At 49.7% G+C, this 20,324-nt stretch overlaps 1 protein-coding gene across 1 annotated transcript in view; it reads left to right on the top strand.

Moving 5' to 3' along the window:
* LOC132406444 (rho GTPase-activating protein SYDE1-like) overlaps nucleotides 1-16,893 on the top strand; it is a 68,597-nt gene extending 51,704 nt beyond the window's left edge. The window contains 3 exon segments of the mRNA XM_059992110.1: nucleotides 2,522-2,700; nucleotides 9,138-9,369; nucleotides 12,826-16,893. Coding sequence (XP_059848093.1) covers nucleotides 2,522-2,700; nucleotides 9,138-9,369; nucleotides 12,826-13,667 — 1,253 coding nt within the window. The 3' untranslated portion in view covers nucleotides 13,668-16,893.
* The last annotated feature ends 3,431 nt before the right edge of the window (nucleotides 16,894-20,324 follow it).

Here is a 20,324-nt window from a genome sequence, read left to right as displayed (position 1 = left end):
AGTTGCCTTTTATCCACAGCAGCTTCACTGAACTGCATTGGTCAAACATGATATCCTTTTGTGTTACTTATATGATTCATGTTTGCTTTGATTTTTAAGTGCCCTGCTGGGAGGTTCTTTATGATGGCTTATAACACTTCCTCTCTGCTGACATTACTAATAGCCCTGTTGTTTCCTACTTTCTACCTTCCCTGTGGATAAAAGAATTGTACAAAGATGCAACCACTCAGCACGCCAGCCAGCATCTGCAGAAAGAGAAGTGGAAATTTTGGCTCCCTTTCTCTCTCCCCGCACGCTGTCTGACCTGCTGAGTATTTCCAACATTTCTGAGTTTAATCTCATCAAAGGTAAAGGGTGCTTGTGATTGTGCATTGAGAAAGGATTAATTCATAATCAGAGCCTTTTGGGAGCAGTGATCATACCATGATAGAATTTTATTTTAAAGATTACAAGTAATGTCATTCAGTCTGAAACTAGGCTCTTAAATCTAAGCAAAGCAAAATATGAAGCTTTGAAGTGTGAGCTGACTTTGATTGAATAGGAAACCACATTAAGAAGGTGTGATAGTCATCCTGTTAAACCACAAAAATGAATATGGTCCAGCCATTGACTTATTGTCCCTTGTACTGAGACACAGTGAAAAGCTTGTCTTGCACACAGATCAAATCATTGCACAGTGTATTGAGCTAGAACAAGAGAAAGCAATAACAGAATGTTAAATGAAGCATTACTGCTACAGGGAAAGTATGGTGCAGGAACACAATAAGGTGCAAGGTCATAACGTAGATCGTGAGCTGAAGTGTTCATTTTATTGTACTAAGGAACAATTAAGTAGTCTTAATGTCAGGATAGAAGTTGTCTGTGAGCTGATGGAACGTGCTTTTGTATCTTCTGCCCAATGGGAGAGGGGAGAAGAGAGAATGTCTGGGATGAGTGAGGTTTTCAATTATGCTGGCTGCATTACTGAGGCAGCAAGAAGTACAGACAGAGTGAGGCTGGTTTCTGTTCAGCTGTGCCCACAAATTTCTTCAGTTTCTTGCGGTCACATACCAAATTCAATAAAAATTGGTAAGGGTTGATGAGGACACGCCAGAATTTTTTAGCCTCCTGAGAAAGTGGAGGTAGTGTGTCACCGTGAGCTCTGGCAATGACTGAATCCGGGTGCGGAGGGAGGACAGGATCTGTTGCGGGAAGCGCCGTCAATGACACAACCCACGTGCGGAGGAACAGCAGGCAGTAGAGACAGAAACAAGAGGTTATGTGTAGGAATACCGGCAGAACATCGGTGTCACGACCAAGGGACACTGTGAGACAAATCATTCTCAACGCAAGGACCCCGCGATCTGCGCTAACTGAGAGTCCAAATTAAATTATCATAGAAAGCTGAAAACCCGTGCCGGTCACAATTAACTCATCAAGATTAAACAGTAAAGCACCAAGGTGTAATGACTTTAACACAACAATTAGTGAATACAGGTGCTCAGGAACCCAACACAGAGACCTTCAAGGCTCATAATAGTTTTGATAAGCTTTCTTGGCTGAGGCTCTCTGAGAAATTAAAATCCACCACGATATTAGCAAGAAAACAGTTCCTTTCTAATCCATATGGAATTCTATAGAAAGGGCTCAGAAAGATACCAGATTTCAGCCATGTTTAGGACAAGAAGTAGTCTGGATGAGTGCATGGATGGGAATGGTATGGAGGGCTATGGTTCAGGTGTGAGTTGATGGGGTGAAGCAGAATAACATTTAGCATGGAGTAGATGGGCTGAAGAGCCTGTTTCTGGGCTGTGGTCTGTAGGAGCAAGCCAGGCCCAGGGTTGTACCACACAGTGATGCAGCTGCACACTATCTACACAGGAGTGGTTTCAATATTGATTTAGAGCAGACAAGCATTGTATGTAGCAATTTTCCCACAGCCAGTGTTCCATATGTTGCTCATTCCCGGCGACCACCCCAAGCCCCAGTTTCACAATTTAACCACCAACTTCCATTCCTTCCCCACACTCTCCCCACCCCCGAGCTCCCCGTCTTTCTGACTCCTGTTTTATTTCTCCTATGCTCATGTCTCTGACACCAGCCGGAGCCTCACTGCGCACATGGGGAGGTCAATATTCACTACTTCAGTCCCCAGGATCTGGGCATCTCAGGTGAGGCCAGCATTTATTGCCCATCCCTGTTGGCCCCCAGGAGGGTGGTGACAATGGAGTCCCATTTCAGACGGCGTCACACCCAGGCCAAACCAGAAGGAGGTGGCGGAGTTCCTGCCTCAGGGCATTAGAGCCACAGGAGGGCTGTCAGTGGTAGTGGCTGTTTATGGGGGGCAGTTGTTTGGCAGTGAATGTGTTCGAGGACTGTGATTTACAAATCCCGGACAGTTGCTTGCCTGGGCTAAGATGAGCCCCGGTGTAAGGGCAGGCTTTATCCCATGCTGCCCAGAAGGAGGGAGAGCCACGCTCTCACTGTGTTGGTGACAGTGTTCACTGCCATTGCTGACCCTCTGCCTCTGCCACTTCCACAGGCATCCTCAAGGACTACCTTCGCGAGCTTCCGTCTCCCCTCATCACAAAGACCCTGTACGATGTGGTGCTGGAGACCACGGCCGCATGGCCCCTGAAGATGTCCAATGGTGTGCCCGAGGCCAACCTCAGCGCCGTCAACGCGGTGGTTCTTCTTGACTGCCTCCCTCCGGCTGAGAAGGTAACGCAGTCACGGCCCTGTAGCGTCGGATCCCAGCGATAAGATGAGCCGGCTGGCCTGGATATTATGGGATGAGTCAGAGAGATGTGTGTGTGTGTGATGACACCGTGTAAATGTGTGTGAGCGTGTGTGGAACAGAGCAAAGAACCAACAAGAAGTTGTTTACTGAGGCGATGATGAATGACCTCTTCATCTTCCACAGGAGCCAAGATCTCTCGTGGTCGTTGTTCCTTCCACAGCCAAGGTCACTGGGAGAGATCCACCCTATGCGCACCCATGGGGTAGGCCCACTGTCAGGCCCAGGCCAGTATTTCCCCAGTGTGCGCCCACAGCCTCACCTCCATTCAATTCAGTTCAGCATTGTGGGAATCTACCTTCCTCTCGTATCTGCCATCACGGTTCCCCGCCCTGCACACTCCCTGCCCGCAGAGAGGCCTTGAGACGGGCTCGGTTACCCTACAGGCTGGTAGTGAGGCAGGCCCATATGCCAGATCCCCGTGGAATGTACACAGTCCTTGTGTACTGAGCAGGTGAAGTTGTTGTCTCACCAGCACGTGACCTGTCTGGTACATGTCTTCTCCATGGAGCACTCAGCTTTGAAAGAAGGCCATTTGGCCCAACTGCATGCTGTGCTCCAGCCCCTTGCCCTCCTTCCCTATTTAAGTTTAATGACAGGGCTGCTAGTAATGCCCTGTTGAGTGACTGAGGCATGACCCTGACCATGGATGCTGTCTTTTTGGAGTTTGCACGCTGTCACTGTGACCATGATGCATTCCCTAGATGCTCCAGTTTCCTTCTTTGTCCCAAATATGTGGATCAGTGGGTTAACTGGTAGCTGTGTTTGGGTGTGTGGTAGAATCTGCGAAAATGTGTGAAGAGAAGGTTGTGGGGAAAACGGTTGGGGCAATATGATTATTCTGTGAGCTGGAACAGACTCAATGGGCTAACGGCCTCCAAACAGGCAGGCGAACAGTCCTGATGAAGGGTCTCGGCCCGAAACGTTGACTGTTTACTCTTTTCCACAGATACTGCCTGACCTGCTGATCTCCTCCAGCATTTTGTGCACGTTGAACAGTATGGGCTGAGGCCTGGCTTCAGTCACCAGACCATGGGCTTCTAACGCCAGGTGTGCACCAGTTTTGGGGACACATCTGCCAGGGACCAGCCCCACTGCCACAGTCCATTCGGGGTCCTGGGGGGTCCTGGGCAAAGTGTGCAGAAAGGTCGTCATCGTTTGACCAGGGAGTAGTGGGCGGTACTAGAACCCAGGGCGTCACTCTCCTGAGCCCTAAGCCTTAAACTGTCTGCGCAGTACAGTGCAGAGACAGAGCTACACCATCTGAAGCACCATCCTCTGGGAGAAATGCAAAGCATTGTCCCCATAGCCCCCGGCCTCTCAGTCAGCAATGTTAGAGCCAGGAGGTAGTCTGCCCATCCCTTAGTGTTCAACTCATCAGTCTGCTCATTGCCTTGTGGGATCCTGCCATTTTCTTCTTTAAAGGTCTTCAGTGACTATAAAAGGCTTTGTGGTGAGCACAGCCCATGTAAAATCGATAAAAACAGCAGTCTGACATGGCGGTGGGCGTGACAGAGGTTTACATGAATCTCCTTTAATTACGTGTGTTGTACAATTTTCCACTTTGCTAACAATGTGGATTTCTTTTCCCAGTTTGCAGTGTTGTAGTGCCTTGCAGTTCCTCTCCATTAGCCGGGAAACTATGACACAAGAAACTCGGGATGCAGCCTTATCCATTCCCGTCCCCTCACCACTGATCATTCCCAATATTTCCTGCACGTTCTGTTCTTCCCGATCTCTGCTGGACTCCAGCTGTTGCAGGGATGTAATTGTGACAAGGGGAGATCTCCCGTGGTCTGCAGGAATAGCAGAGCGGCAAATGTCCCTGTCATTACCAATAATAAAATATCTCAAATAACCGGGCCCGGAGCACAAAAACTCTCACAACTCTTCCTTTTATCTTACTTGCGCACCAGGAGAACAGCTGGGGCCTCTGTCACCCACTCTGCTCTGAAGCCTGAACAGAGAACTGATATTTTTATACAGAATTGGCTTCTCGGTTACAGAAATGGTTTAGTGTAAATTATGCTGTATATGTTTGAACTCCCAACTCGCAAGATCAAACACCATTGACAATAGAGGTGATCAGCGAAATTTCAAGCAGACAATAGAGCCTGAGTCGTCGAGAATGTCTCACTTCCTTCTGTTATCTGTCTCCAGCGCCCCCTGTTGAGTAAAGACCATACTGTAAGATATAGGACCAGAATTAGGCTATTTGGCCCATCAGGTCCTCTCTGCCATCTCACCATGGTGGATCCATTTTCCCTCTCAGCCCCATCTCCTGCCTTCTCCCTATAACCCTTCATGCCCTGTCTAATCAAAAACCTATGAAGCTCTGCTTTAAGTATACCCACAACCGCCTGTGACAATGAGTTCCACAGATTCATCACTCAGTGGTTGAAGAAATTCCTCCTCATCTTCATTCTAACTGAAAACCCCGAGGTGGTGCCTTCTGGGCCTAACTCCCCCACCATAGTAGCATTCTCTCCACCTTTACTCTGTCGAGGGCTTTCAACATTCGATAGGTTTCAATGAGGTTCCCTTCTCATTCTTCTGAATTCTAGGGAGTATAGACATGCAGCCTCATATGGTAACCCTTTCATTCTCAGAATGAACCTCCTCTGAACACTCTCCAATGTCAGCACATGCTTTCTTAGATAATGGGTCCAAATCTCTCACAATACTCCAATTACCAATCCCTCATAAAGCCTCAAAATTACATTCTTGCTTTTATATTCTAGTCCTCTCAAAATGAATGTGAACATTACATTTGTCTTCCTCACCACCCGCTTGCAAATGAACCTTTAGGGAATTCTGCATGCTGACTCCCAAAACCCTTTACATCTCATATTTTTGAATTTTCTGTCCTTTTAGAAAATAGTCTACGCTTCCATTTGTTCTACCAAAGTGAATGACCATACACAATCTGACACTGTATGCCATCTGCCACTTCTTTGCCCAGTCTCCTAATCTGTCTAAGTCCTTCTGCAACCTGCCTGCTTCTTTAAAACTATCTGCCCCTTTATCTATCTTCGTATCATCCACACACTTGGCCACAAAGCCATCAATTTCATCATCCAAAATGTTGAATTACAATGTAAAAAACACTGTCCAACATAGACCCCTGTGGAACACCACTAGTCACCAGCAGCCAATCTGAACAGGTTCCTTTTATTCCCACTGTTTCTCTCCTGCCAATCAGACAATTCTCTATTCATGCCAGTATCTTCCCTGTAATACCCTGGGCTCTTAGCACTTGCTGTGTGGCATCTTGTCAAAGGCCTTCTGAAAATCCAAGTACACAACATCCACTGATTCTCCTTTGTCTATCCTGCTTGTTATTTCCTCAAAGAATTCCAATGGATTTGTTTGGCAGGATTTTTCATTAAGGAAATCATACTGACTTCAACCTATTTTAATATGTGCTTCTAAGTACAACGAAACCACGTCCCTAACAATCGCCTCCAACATCTTCACAACTATTGAGGTCAGAATAACTGGGCTTTTCTTCTGCCTCTCTCCCTTCTTGAAGGGTGCAGTGACATTTGCAATTTTCCTGTCCTCTGGAACCATGCCAGAATCTGTTGATTCTTGAAAGATCATTAATAATGGCTACATGGTCTCCTCAGCCACCCCTTTCAGAAGTTTCCCCAGGACATTCTCCATAGTAATGGGAACTTCACTCACTCATGCCCCCTGACAGTTTTGAGTGAAGACTTGAACTTTTTGCATACTGCTAGTGTCTTCCACAGTGAAAACTGATGCAAAATTACTTATTCAGTTCATCCAACATTTCCTTGTCCCCCATTACTCCCTCTCCAGCATAGGTTTCCAGCAGTCTGATATCTACTCTCACCTCTCTTTTACTCTTAATATCTCTGAAGAAATTTTTGGTATCCTCTTTAATATTATTGGCTAGCTTTCATTTGTATTTCATCTTTCTGCTTGCCTCCTGTTAGTCTTTAAAACCTCTCAATCCTCTAACTTCCCACTACTTTTTACTCTCTTATACACTATCTCTTTATCTTCCCTTGTCAGCCACACTTGTGCCATCCTGCCTTTAGAATACTACTTATTCTTTGGCTTGTGTCTATCCGGCCCCTTCTGAATTGCTCCCAGAAATTCCACCTTAAGCTCTCTAATCAATTCCATCTCATTGCACAGCTCCCTATCCAGAATAGCTGAACCCCCCCAGTGGGCTGAAGCACAAGTTGAAAAGCCATCTACGAATTCCCCAATTAGGATCTAGCACCGACCTGATCTTCCCTGTCTACCTGCATATTGAAATCCCCCGTGACTATTGCAATTTTGCCCTTTTGACATGCCTTTTCTATCAGCTGTTGTAATTTGTAGCCCACATCTTTGCTACAGTTCAGCACCTATATATAAGTCCCATCAGGGTCTTTTTACCCTTGCAGATTCTGAGCTCTTAACCACAAGGATTCTACACCTTCCAATCCTCTTTCTAAAGGAAAGCTATACTTTCGGAAGAACTTTCTGGAAAAGTCTCACTACGGAGGTCTCACTTGAGCACACACCATCTTGTCTGTAGTAAGCAGAGGTATCCCCGGTGGCTGGTCTCACTTCAAAGGTCTCGCTTAACTACAACTGCCCCGGTCTATCCTTGCCCTGCATGGCTTCCACATTACCATCTCCAATGGCGGTACTCCCCCGCCCCACCCCCTTCCCCAGAATCTCAATCCCATCTAAAGTTTGGTTGACTCCTCCCACAAGCAAATTAGTTTTCACATGAATGGAGAAGAGAGAGTGTTATGCGTTTGCCAATTTTTCATCAACGGATTGGTTTGAATTGGAAGGGAATCTGGAAAATTGGGCGCCACAGTGGCTTTGTGGTTAGCATCAAAGCAAAGAAATGCAGAGCATGATTGTATTCGTGCTACACTATCCAATCTGCTTTCGCCACCAGGTCACGGGTGCATTACAACTCACCGTGGTAGTGTAGTAGCTAGCCCGACACTGTTACACCTCGAGGCGTCGGAGTTTGGTGTTCAGTCCCGGCGTCCTTTGTGAGGAGTTTGTACGTTCTCTCCATGGAATGCGTGGGTTTCCTCCAGGTGCTCCGGTTTCCTCCCACAGTCCAAAGACGCACCGGTTAGTAGGTGAATTGGTCATTGTAAATTGCCCATGATTCAGGTTAAATTGGGGTTGGTGGTGGTGCGGCTTGAAGGGCTGGGAGGACGACTCTGCACTATATCTATCTGTAAAGATAAAATCAAAATCAGATATAATGTTATTTTCCGGGCTTCGGGAGGGAAGCAACCTGCCTCCAACAGGGGCAGGGAGAGACCTGAGAGTGGAGTTGCTTCTGGAAACTCCTGTCTGAGCCAGAAGGTTGTGCCCACCCCCTTGGAATGGCAGCTCTGAGTGTGCATTGAACGTGTATCAGGACTCCTGCTCTGAGCGAGTGCATTACTGTCAATGTTCCCATCTTCCTGAGGGAGACATTCAACTCACCTTGTGCTCAAAGCTGATCCGGCATTAGAACTATGTCTGGGAAAATAAATCAGATTATCCGATCATTGTGTCAGTGCTGTTTGTTGGATCTTGCTATGTTCAAAATGGCTGCTGCTCTCCACCCCCACCACACTGTAGTTACAACCTCCCGGATGTAGAGTGTTCCTCGAATTCTGAGGAAGCTGCTGTGTAAATACCAGTGTTTCCCCATCACACACTTCCCACTGGGGTGATCCTTTCGATGTGTCACCAAGACGAGGAGGTGACAGAGCAGGGCAGATGTGAGGCTCTCTGTGTGGAGTTTTCATGTTCACCCTGTGATAGTGTTGACCTCCACCCTCCCCCTCCCCTCCTCCCCTGCACTCTCTCCCTCCTGCTCTCCCCCTCCACTTGCTCCCTACCCCCCGCTCCCTACCCTCCCGCTTCCCACCCCCCACTCCCTACAACCCCTGCTCACTACACCCCCACTCCCTACACCCTGCTCCCTACCCTCCAGCTTCCCACCCCCTGCTTCCCACCCCCCCGCTTCCATCCCCCCCACTCCCTACAACCCCCACTCATTACACCCTGCTCCCTACACCCCCAATCCCTACACCCTGCTCCCTACACCCTGCTCACTACACCCCACTCCCTACCCTCCCGCTCCCTATCCCCCCACTCTCTCTCCATCCTCTCTGCCTTCACTCTCCCCCTTCCCCTCTCCACTTTTCCCCTTTCCCCCCTGCCCCCCCTCACCCCCCCCCCCCCGTCTGCCCCCCTCCCCCTCTCACAAGTGATACTGATGTTGTGGACTCCCTTTTCCCTGGAGCAGCAGAGACGAGGGAAGGGGTGGTGTGTGTCCGCTCCCCACTGCTCTCTTTGTAACGTGCGTGCTGTCGTCCATCAGGCCACACTGACTCTGCTCCTTGACCATCTGAGCCTGGTGGCCTCGCTGCAGGAGTCCAACAAGATGACGTGCCAGAACCTGGCAGTGTGCTTCGGGCCGGTGCTCCTCGGCCAGAAGCAGGAAAACTCCCAGCACGGCTCCTGCGCCTTCTCGCACTCCAAGGAGCTGGCCAACGCTCTGGATTTCAAACGGCACATCGAGGTCTTACACTACCTACTGCAGCTGTGGCCCAGTGAGTACATGCTGGGGTTTTCTGGTGGTTGTGGGCGGGGTGTGAGCTGCTGATCGTAGGGAGTTATAGACACTTTCTCGGCATCAAAGCCGAACTCCCCCACTCAGCTAATAACTCCTTGTTTAACCCTACATTGAGACCAGGAGTGGGAGTAGGCAGCCTTCGTCCTCCAATCCCACATCTCATGTATTGTAACTGATGGCTGGGTAACACAGGTAGTGTGTTTGGAACTGGTCAGGGATCCTGGCCCCCTCACTCCCACTGAAGTAACCCTGGAGTTCCCCTTGTGGGTTGGGGAAAGGGAAGAAGCACTTGTATCAGTCAGTATCCTCGAGGCTGGGGCAGCAGCAGTGTTCTGGGTTGGGGTGCAGTGGACTGTGATTCATATGTCCCTGTGTAATGCTTTCATTGTCAGGGTCCCCCTGAGTTCCTCTCTCCGGTTTTGCTCTACATAGGCTCCCAGGATATTTCGGAGGGTAGATGAGGGTTGAACCACATTGGAGTGGGACTGGGTGCGTGTGATGGCTCGTTCCGCACTCTTGGGCCCTGACCCTGCCATCTTGATTCAGACCATGTACACAGAGCCACAGCTGTCCTGCAGCTTCAAGATTCCAGTTCACACCACAAATATGCCAGGTCCTGCTGGTGGTCCAAAGGCTCAACTCTGAAAGGCTCTTGATTGCAGTGACCATTTCTGAGAAAAAGTGTGACTAATAAAGTAGGTAGTAGTTTTGTTTGCTGCCAGTAAGCCGTCACTGCATTTCACCCAGCGGCATCTTAAACGGGAAGTTGGAAAACAAGGTGAAGACGAAGAAGACCTTGTGTGTCAGGGAGGGTTGGGCTCTTTTGTTTTACTATCGAGCCTGAAGTGTCCGGGCAACATTTCTCAGTGTGTAGGTGTCCTCAGTGACTTGGTCTGAACTTTGGACAGAACATGATTTAAGTGGTTGGGCGTCCAGTGAACACTTGGCCAGTGAGAGAGTTCTGGAGGGGAGAGGCTGCAGGCGGTGCAGGGGTAGGGGAAGAGAGAGGCCCGGCCAGAGAGAAATGTCAATGTGTACAGCAGCTCATATGCAAAATTCTAGAGGAATTCAGTCAGCATCTATGGAATGGAATCACTAGTCGGTGCTTCAGGCCGAGACCCTTCACTGGGGACTTCATCTCCTCCCCCACAATTTGCTTTCCGCTCTACATCCGTGAGGCCTGATCTAGATTGGGGGGCCACTTTGCTCCGTATGTAGCAGTCAGGATTTCCTGGTGGCCAGCCATTTCAATTCCACTCTTCATTCCAAGTTGTTGTTCATGGCCTCCTCTGCTGCCTTGATGAGGCTAATCTCAGGTTGGAGGAGCATATTCCATTGAAGTAACCTCCAACCACATGGCATGAACATCAGTTTCTCTTAACTTTCAGTGATTTCTCTTCCCTCCCCATTCTCTCTTTTTTCCCTTCCCCATTCTGGCTCCTCTCTTAACACATCACTTGCCTCTCACTCCCTGCGGTCGCACTCTCCTCTCCTTCTTCAGCCCACCTATCACCTCCCAGCTTCTCATCTCCTATCTGCCAGCTTGTACTCCTCCCTCTCTCCCCACTTTCTTATTCTGCTTTCCTTCCCCTTCCTTTCCAGTTCTGATGAAGGGGCTCGGCCTGAAATGTTGTCTGTTCATTCCTCTCCATAGATGCTGCCTGACCTGAGTTCCTCCAGCATTTGTGTGAGTTACTCTAGATTTCCAGCATCTGCAGAATCTCTTGTGTTTACGATATCAGGTGGCTCCTGTGGAAAAACCTTCTCGATATGAAACCTGAACATTGGGTCCTGACCTGCTTTCTCTGCTTCTATTTTCAGTTTTCAGCATTTGTGCTGTTTTTCTTTGAGTGGGGGGGGGGGGCGTAATTCACACTCTGCGGAGGACCAGGGACAGCAGGACTGATTGACGCAGGAGTATGTTCCTGATGCAGTGAGTGGGGCTGCTGGGGGGAAGGAGGTAAAGAAGTGTTTGGTGCTAGGGACCCGTTGAAGATGACAGAAGTTGCAGAGGATGATGTGCTGGATGTGGAGTCTCATTGGCTCCAGCTCCCTGCTCCATCGTTGGTCACTGTGGTAGGGTAGCGTGACGCTACCTCAGCCCAGGCCGCTAGAGTTCAGAGTACAATTCCAACAGCGTGCTGTAAGGAGTCTCTGTACATCCTCCCGTTGGAATGTGTGGGCTTTCCCCGGGAGCTTTAGTTTCTTCCCACAGTCCAAAGACAGCTAGGTTAATTGCTGAAATTAAATTGTCCTGTGATTAGGTTAGGGTTAAATCGGGGTGGTCCAGGGTGGCTGGCTCAAGGGCTGGAAGGGCCTACTCTGTATCATTAAATAAACAAAAATAGATAAAAGCCATTAGATGAAGTGTAGCCCCTTTCAGAGTTACATCTTTTAGTCTGAAGGGTGGTGAGCTGTTACTAGAGTGCTGGGAGATCCTGTCAGCAGAGCCACCCCAGGCAGTTGTGACTCCGTCACAGCGACGGGAAGCTGGGTCTGAGGGAGTGCTAGTGGTGTGTGGAGGCAGGGAGAACCATTGAAACGAGGACGTGCTTACCTTCTGGGGCCCCAAACCCCCACAGCCCGCTGCAGCCCTAGGAGTGGAGAATCAGTCAACCCAGCCTCAGTGCGACCACAGCGTGGTAGGTTTGTAGAATCTGGCCTCGTGTCTACAGGTTATCAAGTACCTATCTTTATTAATCTGATTTTCTACTGTTTAGCCTTCTGTGCTTTGCTGACTCAGGTGACACCTCAATGCGTTATGAAGTCAGACCAGTGCTTGTTCTCTGTCCCAGCCGAAGGCATGGGCCCACAGGCCTGCACATCTACCTGTGCTGCCGCCTACATCAAGTCCCTCTGCATTTTCCACAGCCATATCGTTCGGTGAATACGTCCCAGGTGAATTTGTCCTGAGGCTTAGACGGCAGTGGAAGGGAAGGGGGAGAGGGTATGAGGTGTTGGGGGAGAAGCAGGGGTGTGAGGAGCGAGAGGGTATGGAGAGGGGGTGGGTGGCAAGAGGGTGAAGAGGGAAACTGGGGGTTGGAGAGTGGGCTGGGAAGGGGAGAGGGCAGGATGTGGAGGGTCAGGGTGGAGGCGGAGATTGGATTTGAGGGTCACAGGTGGGAGGGGAGGTTAGGGGTGTGGAGTGTTCAGGGATGGAGACTTGGGTTGATGATGGTAAAGTCAGACAGGTATCGGGGCAATGGTAGGGTGGAATAGTGGGCTGAGATATGGGATAGTCTAGAGGGGGATGTACCCTGCTGTCCCCGAATCAGTCCCACACACGTGACCATCTAGCCGTTTCCCATGAAGTCCGTCCATTCCCCACGTGTTTCCTCAGGGAGCAGGGTAATCGTACCTCAGGGTGCAGGAGGCTGTTGGGAGGGGCAGGAGTCCTTGCAGCACCCACACTCTTCCCCGCTCTCGCCCTCAGGTGAACGCATCAGACAGAAGCGCGATGTGCTGATGGAGCGGCCGGTGTCGACCAACTGCCTGCGCCCCAGAGCCCGGACCCCTGCGGGCAGCCCGGTCTCGGAGGAGGTGGTGTGCCGTACGCGGGTGGGGAGATCCGCAAGCTCGTCCCGTTACCGACACGCCGGCGACTGGAGCAGCTGTGGCCGGAACCTGCTGCGCACGGGGAACGACCAGGAGGCGGGTGACCGCGACCGGTCCGCCTCGCTGGACACCGGTGTCCCGGGCTCGCTGGGACCCGCAGACCCACGGGGAGGTGGCCCCCACCAGACGGAGTTGCGGGGCGGCAGCCGCGTGCGTCGTGCAGACACGTGGGGCAGAGGCACGTGTCACACAGACACGTGGGACAGAGGCACGTGTCAGACGAACACGCGGGACAGAGGTGCACGCCACACGGACACGTGGGAAGGCAGCGCACGCCAAATGGACACGCAAGACAGTGGCCCACGCCACACAGAAATTAGGCTGTGTGACTCTGACTGCACAGGCGTGCACGACACGAGGCTGCTGCACACAGGCACGTGGGACGGTGGGCCACGGCATACAGCTTCACAGGACAGCAGTTTTCGGCACACAGATACACGAGATTGTGGTTCCACGTCGACCAGCAGACGCGATTACGATTTGTACCCAGTTAACGGACGAGGTGACAAGTTGTTCCCTGACAGCAGCCACGATGGTGGGCTGTTTCCCGATGGCGGAGAGCTGGACTTTGAATCCAGTCTTGGTGGGAGGACGAAGGAATTCGACAGCTTAATCGCGGACATTGAGCGGGAGCTCGCCAAGAAGATCATCTTCCTCTGAGACTTGGGGACAGGGGGTGCAGGGGCCTGATTTGGCAGCAGGCATGGGCTGGCCAGCTCTCGGCCCTCACTCGTCCCTGAGCCGCTCTGTAACAGCAGGGTCCATTTGGCAACGTGGAGATTACCACAGGGTTCACATGTGTTCTCCCTATATGTGTGGAGTACATGGATCTCCCCTTCGTTTTGTCTCTGAGGAGGTTTGTTGATCAGATTTTCCCCCCAGGCTTACCCCTACCCCATCAGGTTTCTGCCCCTCTCCCACGCTCCCTCTCAGTGACCCAGGCACTTGAGCTCCCAATTTACCACTACCCCACGTTTCTCATCCTTCCCATCCCCAAGGTTCTCCACTCAACAACTCTGAAGATCTGTGGGGTTTGTGTACCCTCACCTCCCTCCACCATTCTTCTTCCCCCCTCTCCCTCACCCCTCCCTCCCCACTCTATCCCTCACCCCCTCCCCTCTCTATCCCTCACCCCTCCCTCCCCTCTATCCCTCCCCCTCCCGTCCCTCTCTATCCCTCACCCCAACTTCCCCTCTCCCTCACCCCCTCCCCTCTCTATCCCTCACCCCTCCATCCCCCTCCCGCCCCTCTCTATCCCTCACCCCAACTTCCCCTCTCCCTCACCCCCTCCCCTCTCTATCCCTCACCCCAACCCTCTCTCTCCCTCACCCCAACCTCCCCTCTCTCGCCCATACCCCTCCCTCCCTCTCTCTCCCTCACGCCTCCCTCTCTCCCTCACCCCTCCCTCCCCTCTCTCTCTTGCCCCTCCCTCACCCTTCCCCCAAGCTGCCTCACCACATCCTCCCAACCCAGCCCCTCCCACAACGCCATGTTGGACTCTGGTGTTTAAATTCGAGGTTCTTTCAGAAGTCGGGGATGATCCATTAAGCTTGTTGATTCACGATTGTTTTAAGAATTGATAGAGCAACGGGAAGTTGCAACAACCAGAGTTGGAGTCTGCTACTTGGAGAGAGAGAAGAGAAGGTAAAGATGGTATCTAGCATGAAACAGCTACTTTTATACCCAAAGATAAGGAAAATTCCACAGAACCAATTAGAAAATCATCATCATTATGCGCCGTGTTGAATGACATCAGCCATCATGGTCCTCCATAAATGTCCTTGGCAAATTTTTCTACAGAAGTGGCCAATGTCTTTACAAGATGGGTGGCCCCAACCATGACCAATACTCTTTAGGGACTGTCTGTTGGTCACATAACTTGTGATATGCTGCAGCAGCTCATACAACATTCGGCACCTGATCCCGTGGCTTCAAATGCCCCTGATCAGGTGATAAACCTTGCCCAGGCTAGCAGAGGGAAGGCACCTTGCACCTCCTTTGGTAGAGATATATCTCCATCCCACTGTCCAAATTAGACAATACTTCATCATTACTGCAATAAATTTAACCAATAAGAAGATACTCATTCCAAGAATGAATGAACAAAGAGGTTTCAGAATTTTACTTTGTACAGCTTCTAGAGACCTAATGATCTGTTATGCATATAATGGCTACTTAAAACATTAGCAGATAATTAATTGTTCAACTGCAAAGATAATGTCAATTAAACACTTGGATCCAACATCTACTTTACCACCACCTCCTCCCCCCTCATCTCTCTTGCCCCTCTCCTCATTTCCCCTCCCACCCTTCCCTTATGATCCACTCCCTTTCCCACCTCTCTTGCCCCTCTCATTACCGTCTTCCCATCTCACTTCCCGTTCATCACTACATCCCCCTTCCCCTCCCTCCCTATTTTTCCCGTCCATCCCCACTCCTCCCTCTCTACCACCCCTCGACTTATACCTCCGTCTCCCTCCTCATCCCTCACCAACCCCCTCATTCACTGCCTCCATCCACTCCCTTCCTCTCCCACTCCCTCCAAGGCCGCCAGAGGGGGATCAAAGGAGGTACTGCTTCCTCCAGCCTGTTCACCTGGGGAGGATATGCTGCCGAGGGTCCTACTGCTGGAAATGTGCCTGAAGAACTAGGGACAACGGCAGCCCCAAACCAGAGAGGGATCACAGGCTCTCTTCATCCTGTATTGTTCCCTCGCAGCACCCTTCCCATCGCCTGTCTCTCCCCCTCTCTTTGTCTCTGTCCCTGAATGTATCCTTTTACCCCTGCCTCCCTCTGTCTCCGTCCCTGTCTTCCAGTTCCTCGCACCTACCTTGCACGTCACCTCACCCAATGTGGTCCTCTCTCCGGCCCTGTCAGCTGCCACTGGGTTGGGGGTCCCTAGGTGTTCTGTACCGGGGCGCGGACTGATGAGATGTCCTCCCTCGCGGGGTGTGGGTGTTCTGGGGACTGCTCCCCATGGCCTTGCTATGTGTGCAATCATCACGTTTCCTTTTAGTGGATGGTCAATCGCTGAATAGATGCTGAAAAACCCCGCAGATTCTAAAGGCATCCCGATAGTTCTCCACGAGTCAGTATTAAAGACATCGATCTCTGGGATATGTCCCGCTAGGGGGAATGCAATTCACAAGCGTGATATAAAATAGCTTCATCGGTGACTTCTATATATGTTATATATAAAATATTTTATTTAAGTTTTACATTTATTTTTGTAGATGGCTGATTTTGGAGAGTTCTGAATGTATATTTGGGGATTTTCCCTGAGTTATTGAGGAAGGAGCAATGTTGTGCTGTACTTATGCAGTGTTGTCCCTGGGTCCTGAGAGCACAGCACCACGGACACTGCGCTCTCCCGGTAATTATTTACCCCAATCCGACAACACCTCTGGTACTTTGTTTAAAATAAACTATAACACTTTATGCCAAAGGCGCAGTGTCTCCCAGCGTTGTTTGTGTTTGTGCTGGGTCAAGAGTCATAGAACCAGCCAGGACAGAAATAACTGGTCCTCAATGCCCATTCGAGCCTGTGACGTTCTTCGTGCCCTCACTACCCACAGGAGTACTACCAGATAGTTAGATAGTGCCCAGTAGTATTCCTTTGTTCAAGAAAAGGTGTTGGGATAACCCTGGGAATTATAGACCAGTCAGTCTTACTTCAGCGGTGGGCAAATTATTAGAGAAGATTCTTAGAGGCGGGTTTTATGAACATTTGGAGAAGCATGTTAGTCTGATATGTCTGTCCATGGCCTCCTCTACCGTCAAGCTGAGGCCACACGCAGGTCGATGGAGCAATACCTTATCTCCCTCCTAGGTAGCCTTTGGCATGAACATCCAACTCACAGACCTCCATTGATACCCCTGTCCCCCCCCTTACCCCATCCCTATCTATAATTTTAGTCTGGTTCTCTTTCTCTTTTTCCCCCTTCACTATAATCTCCCTCCGCCCTGCCTTTCTTTCTCTTTTATTTCCCATAATTCTCCACCTTCCCCCTAGCCCATTTCCCTCCAGCCTATCACTTCCCAGCTCTCTACTTTATCCCTCCCCCCACTTCTTATCCCCCCCCCCCCCACCGACCATCCCATGTTACTTCACTCCTGATGAAGGGTTTTGGCCCGGAACGTCGTCACTACCTCCTCCCATAGATGCTGAGTTCTGCCAGCATTTTGTGTTTTTATTTATTTCCAACATCTGCAGGTTCACTCGTGTTAGTCTGATTAGGGATAGTCAGCATGGCTTTGTGAGGGGCAGGTCGTGCCTCACGAGCCTGATTGAGTTCTTTGAGGATGTGACAAAGCACATGTTGAAGGTAGGGCAGTGAAAGTGGTGTATATGGATGTTAGTAAGGCATTTGATAAGGTTCCCATGGTAGGCTCAATCAGCCACGGCAGCTTAGCAGTTATTGTGATGCTATTAAAGCTCAGGGCGTTCCAGAGTTTGGAATTGAATTCCAGTGCCATTCTCGACATCCTCCCTGTGGAATCCATGGGTTTTCTCCCGGTGCTCCAGTTTTCTCCCGCAGTCCGAAGACATACCGGGTAGGTTAATCCGTCATTGTAAATTGTCCTGTGGTTAGTTTAGGGTTAATCAGGTTTGCTGGGGTAGCATAGCTCGAAGGGCTGGAAGGGCCTATTTCACGCTTTATCGCTAAATATATATAAAACATTAGGCTCCTGGGATCCGGGAAAACTCGGCTGTTTGGGTTCCGGATAGGCCTGCCCCTGGAAGGCAGAGGACGGTAGTTTTCTGCCTGGAGGTCTGTGACCAGCTGTGCTCCACAGGAATCTGTTCTGTCACCTCTGCTCTTTGTGATTATTTTTTTTACAGATGACTTGGATGAGAAAAAGAAAAGGTGGGTCAGTAAGTCTGCAGATGCCACGAAGGTTGGTGAAGCTGTGGATAGTGTGGAATGTTGTCATAGTTTACCACGGGACATTGACAGGATACGGAAATTGACAAGTGCAACTCAACCCAGAGAAGTGTGGAATGATTCACTTTGGAAGGTCAATTTTGAAGGTGGAATACAGGATTAATGGCAGGAATTTTAGCAGTGTGAAGGAACAGAGGATCTTGGGGTTCATTGATCCCACAAATTTGCCCCACAAGTTGATCTGGTTGTTAAGAAGGGGTATGGAGTGTTGTTCTTCTTTAGATTCAAGAGCCATGAGGTAATATTGCAGGGATGGGATGGGGAGGGGAGAAGGTAGGTGGGGAAGAGGTGAGTGGGGGAGGGCAGGTGTGGCAAGATTGGCTGGGGTGAATGGGAGGAGGGAGGTGGGGGAAGGGCAAGGGAAGAACATAAGAAATAGGGGCAGGGGTAGGCCATCCGGCCCATCGATCCTGCTCCCCCATTCAATAAGATCATGGCTGATCTGGCCATGGACTCATCGCCACCTACCTGCCTTTTCCCATAATCCTTAATTACCCTTGTATGCAAAAAATCTATCTAACCTTGTTTTAAATACCTATCCAACCTTGTCTTAAAGCCTCCACTGCTTCATTGGGCAGAGAATTCCACAGATTCTCCACTCTTTGGGAAAAGCAGTCCCTCCTCATTTCTGTCCTAAATTTACTACCCTGAACCTTGAGGCCACGTCACCTAGTTCTAGTCTCACCTACCACTGGAAACAACTCCCCTGATTCTATTTTGGCCATCCCTTTCATAATTTTATATATTTCTATAAGATCACCTCTCATCCTTCTGAATTCCAGTGAGTACAGTCCCAGGCAACCCAATATCTCCTCATAGTTTAACCCCTTCATCTCTGGAATTAACCTGATTAATCTCCTCTGCACTGCCTCCAAAGCCAGTATATCCTTCCTCAAGTAAGGAGGCCAGAACTAAATGCATTACTCCAGGTGCCCTGTATAGTTGCAGCACGACCTCTCTGCTCTTGAATTCAATCCCTCTAGCAATGAAGGCCAACATTCGATTTGCCTTCTTGATAGCCTGCTGCACCTGCAAACCAACCTTTTGCAATTTGTGCACAAGCACTCCCAAGTCCTTCTCCGTTTTCTCCTTCCCTCCCTTCTTGAAAAGTGGGATAACATTAGCCACTCTCCAACCTTCAGGAACTGATCCTGAATCTAAGGAACATTGGAAAATGATTACCAATGCATCCGCAATTTCCTCAGCCACCTCTTTTAGAACCCTCGGATGCAGACCATCTGGACCCGGGGATTTATTAGCCTTCAGTCCTACCAGTCTACTCATCACAGTTTCTTTCCTAATGTCAATCTGTCTCAATTCCTCTGATATCTTATGACCCTGGCCCATCCATACATCTGGGAGATTGCTTGTGTCCTCCCTGGTGAAGACAGATCTAAAGTACGCATTAAATTCTGTTGCCATTTCCCTGTTTCCCATAACAATTTCTCCCAATTCATTCTTCAAGGGGCCAACATTGTTCTTAACTATCTTCTTTCTCTTCACATAGCTAAAAAGGCTTTTGCTATCCCCTTTTATATTCCTGGCTAGACTGAGCTCATACCTGTTTTTTTCTCTCCGTATTGCTTTTTTAGTTAAGATCTGCTGCTCCTTAAAACTTTCCCAATCATCTGTATTCCCACTCATCTTAGCCCTGTCATACTTCTTTTTCTTTAATGCTATACAATCTCTGACTTCCTTTGTCAACCACTGTGGCCCCTTCCCCCTCTTTGAATCCTTCCTTCTCATTGGAATGAACTGCTTTTGCATCTTTTGTATTATGCCGAAGAATATCTGCCACTGCTGATCCACTGTCTTTCCTGGCAGGGCATCCGCCCATTTAACTTTGGCCAGCTCTTCCCTCATGGCTCCGTAGTCTCCTTTATTTAATTGCAACACTGACACCTCTGATCTGCCCTTATCCCTCTCAAATTGTAGATAAAAACTTATCATGTTATGATCACTACTTCCTAATGGCTCCTTTACTTCAAGATCACTTATCAATTCCTGTTCATTACACATCACCAAGTCCAAAATAGCCTCGTTCCTGGTTGGCTCAAGCACAAGCTGTTCCAAAAATACATCCCTTAGACACTCCACAAACTCCCTATCCTGGGGTCCAGCACCTACCTGATTCTCCCAGTTCACCTGCATGTTGAAATCTCAACTTGTACCCAATATCCACGCTACTGTTTGGGGGCCTGTACACAACACCCATTAGGGTCTTTTTACCCTTACTGTTCCTCAGCTCAATCCACACAGACTCTACTTCCCCTGTTCCCAAGTCACCTCTTGCTAAGGACTGAATCTCATTCCTCACCAACAGGGCCACCCCACCCCCTCTTCCCATATTTCTGTCTCTACGATAGCACGT

The sequence above is a fragment of the Hypanus sabinus genome, chromosome 16 (genome assembly GCF_030144855.1).
Source record: "Hypanus sabinus isolate sHypSab1 chromosome 16, sHypSab1.hap1, whole genome shotgun sequence".
NCBI classification, from domain to species: domain Eukaryota; kingdom Metazoa; phylum Chordata; class Chondrichthyes; order Myliobatiformes; family Dasyatidae; genus Hypanus; species Hypanus sabinus.
The sequence above is the reverse complement of the archived record's forward strand: the minus strand, read 5'-3'. Positions and strand labels throughout refer to the sequence as shown.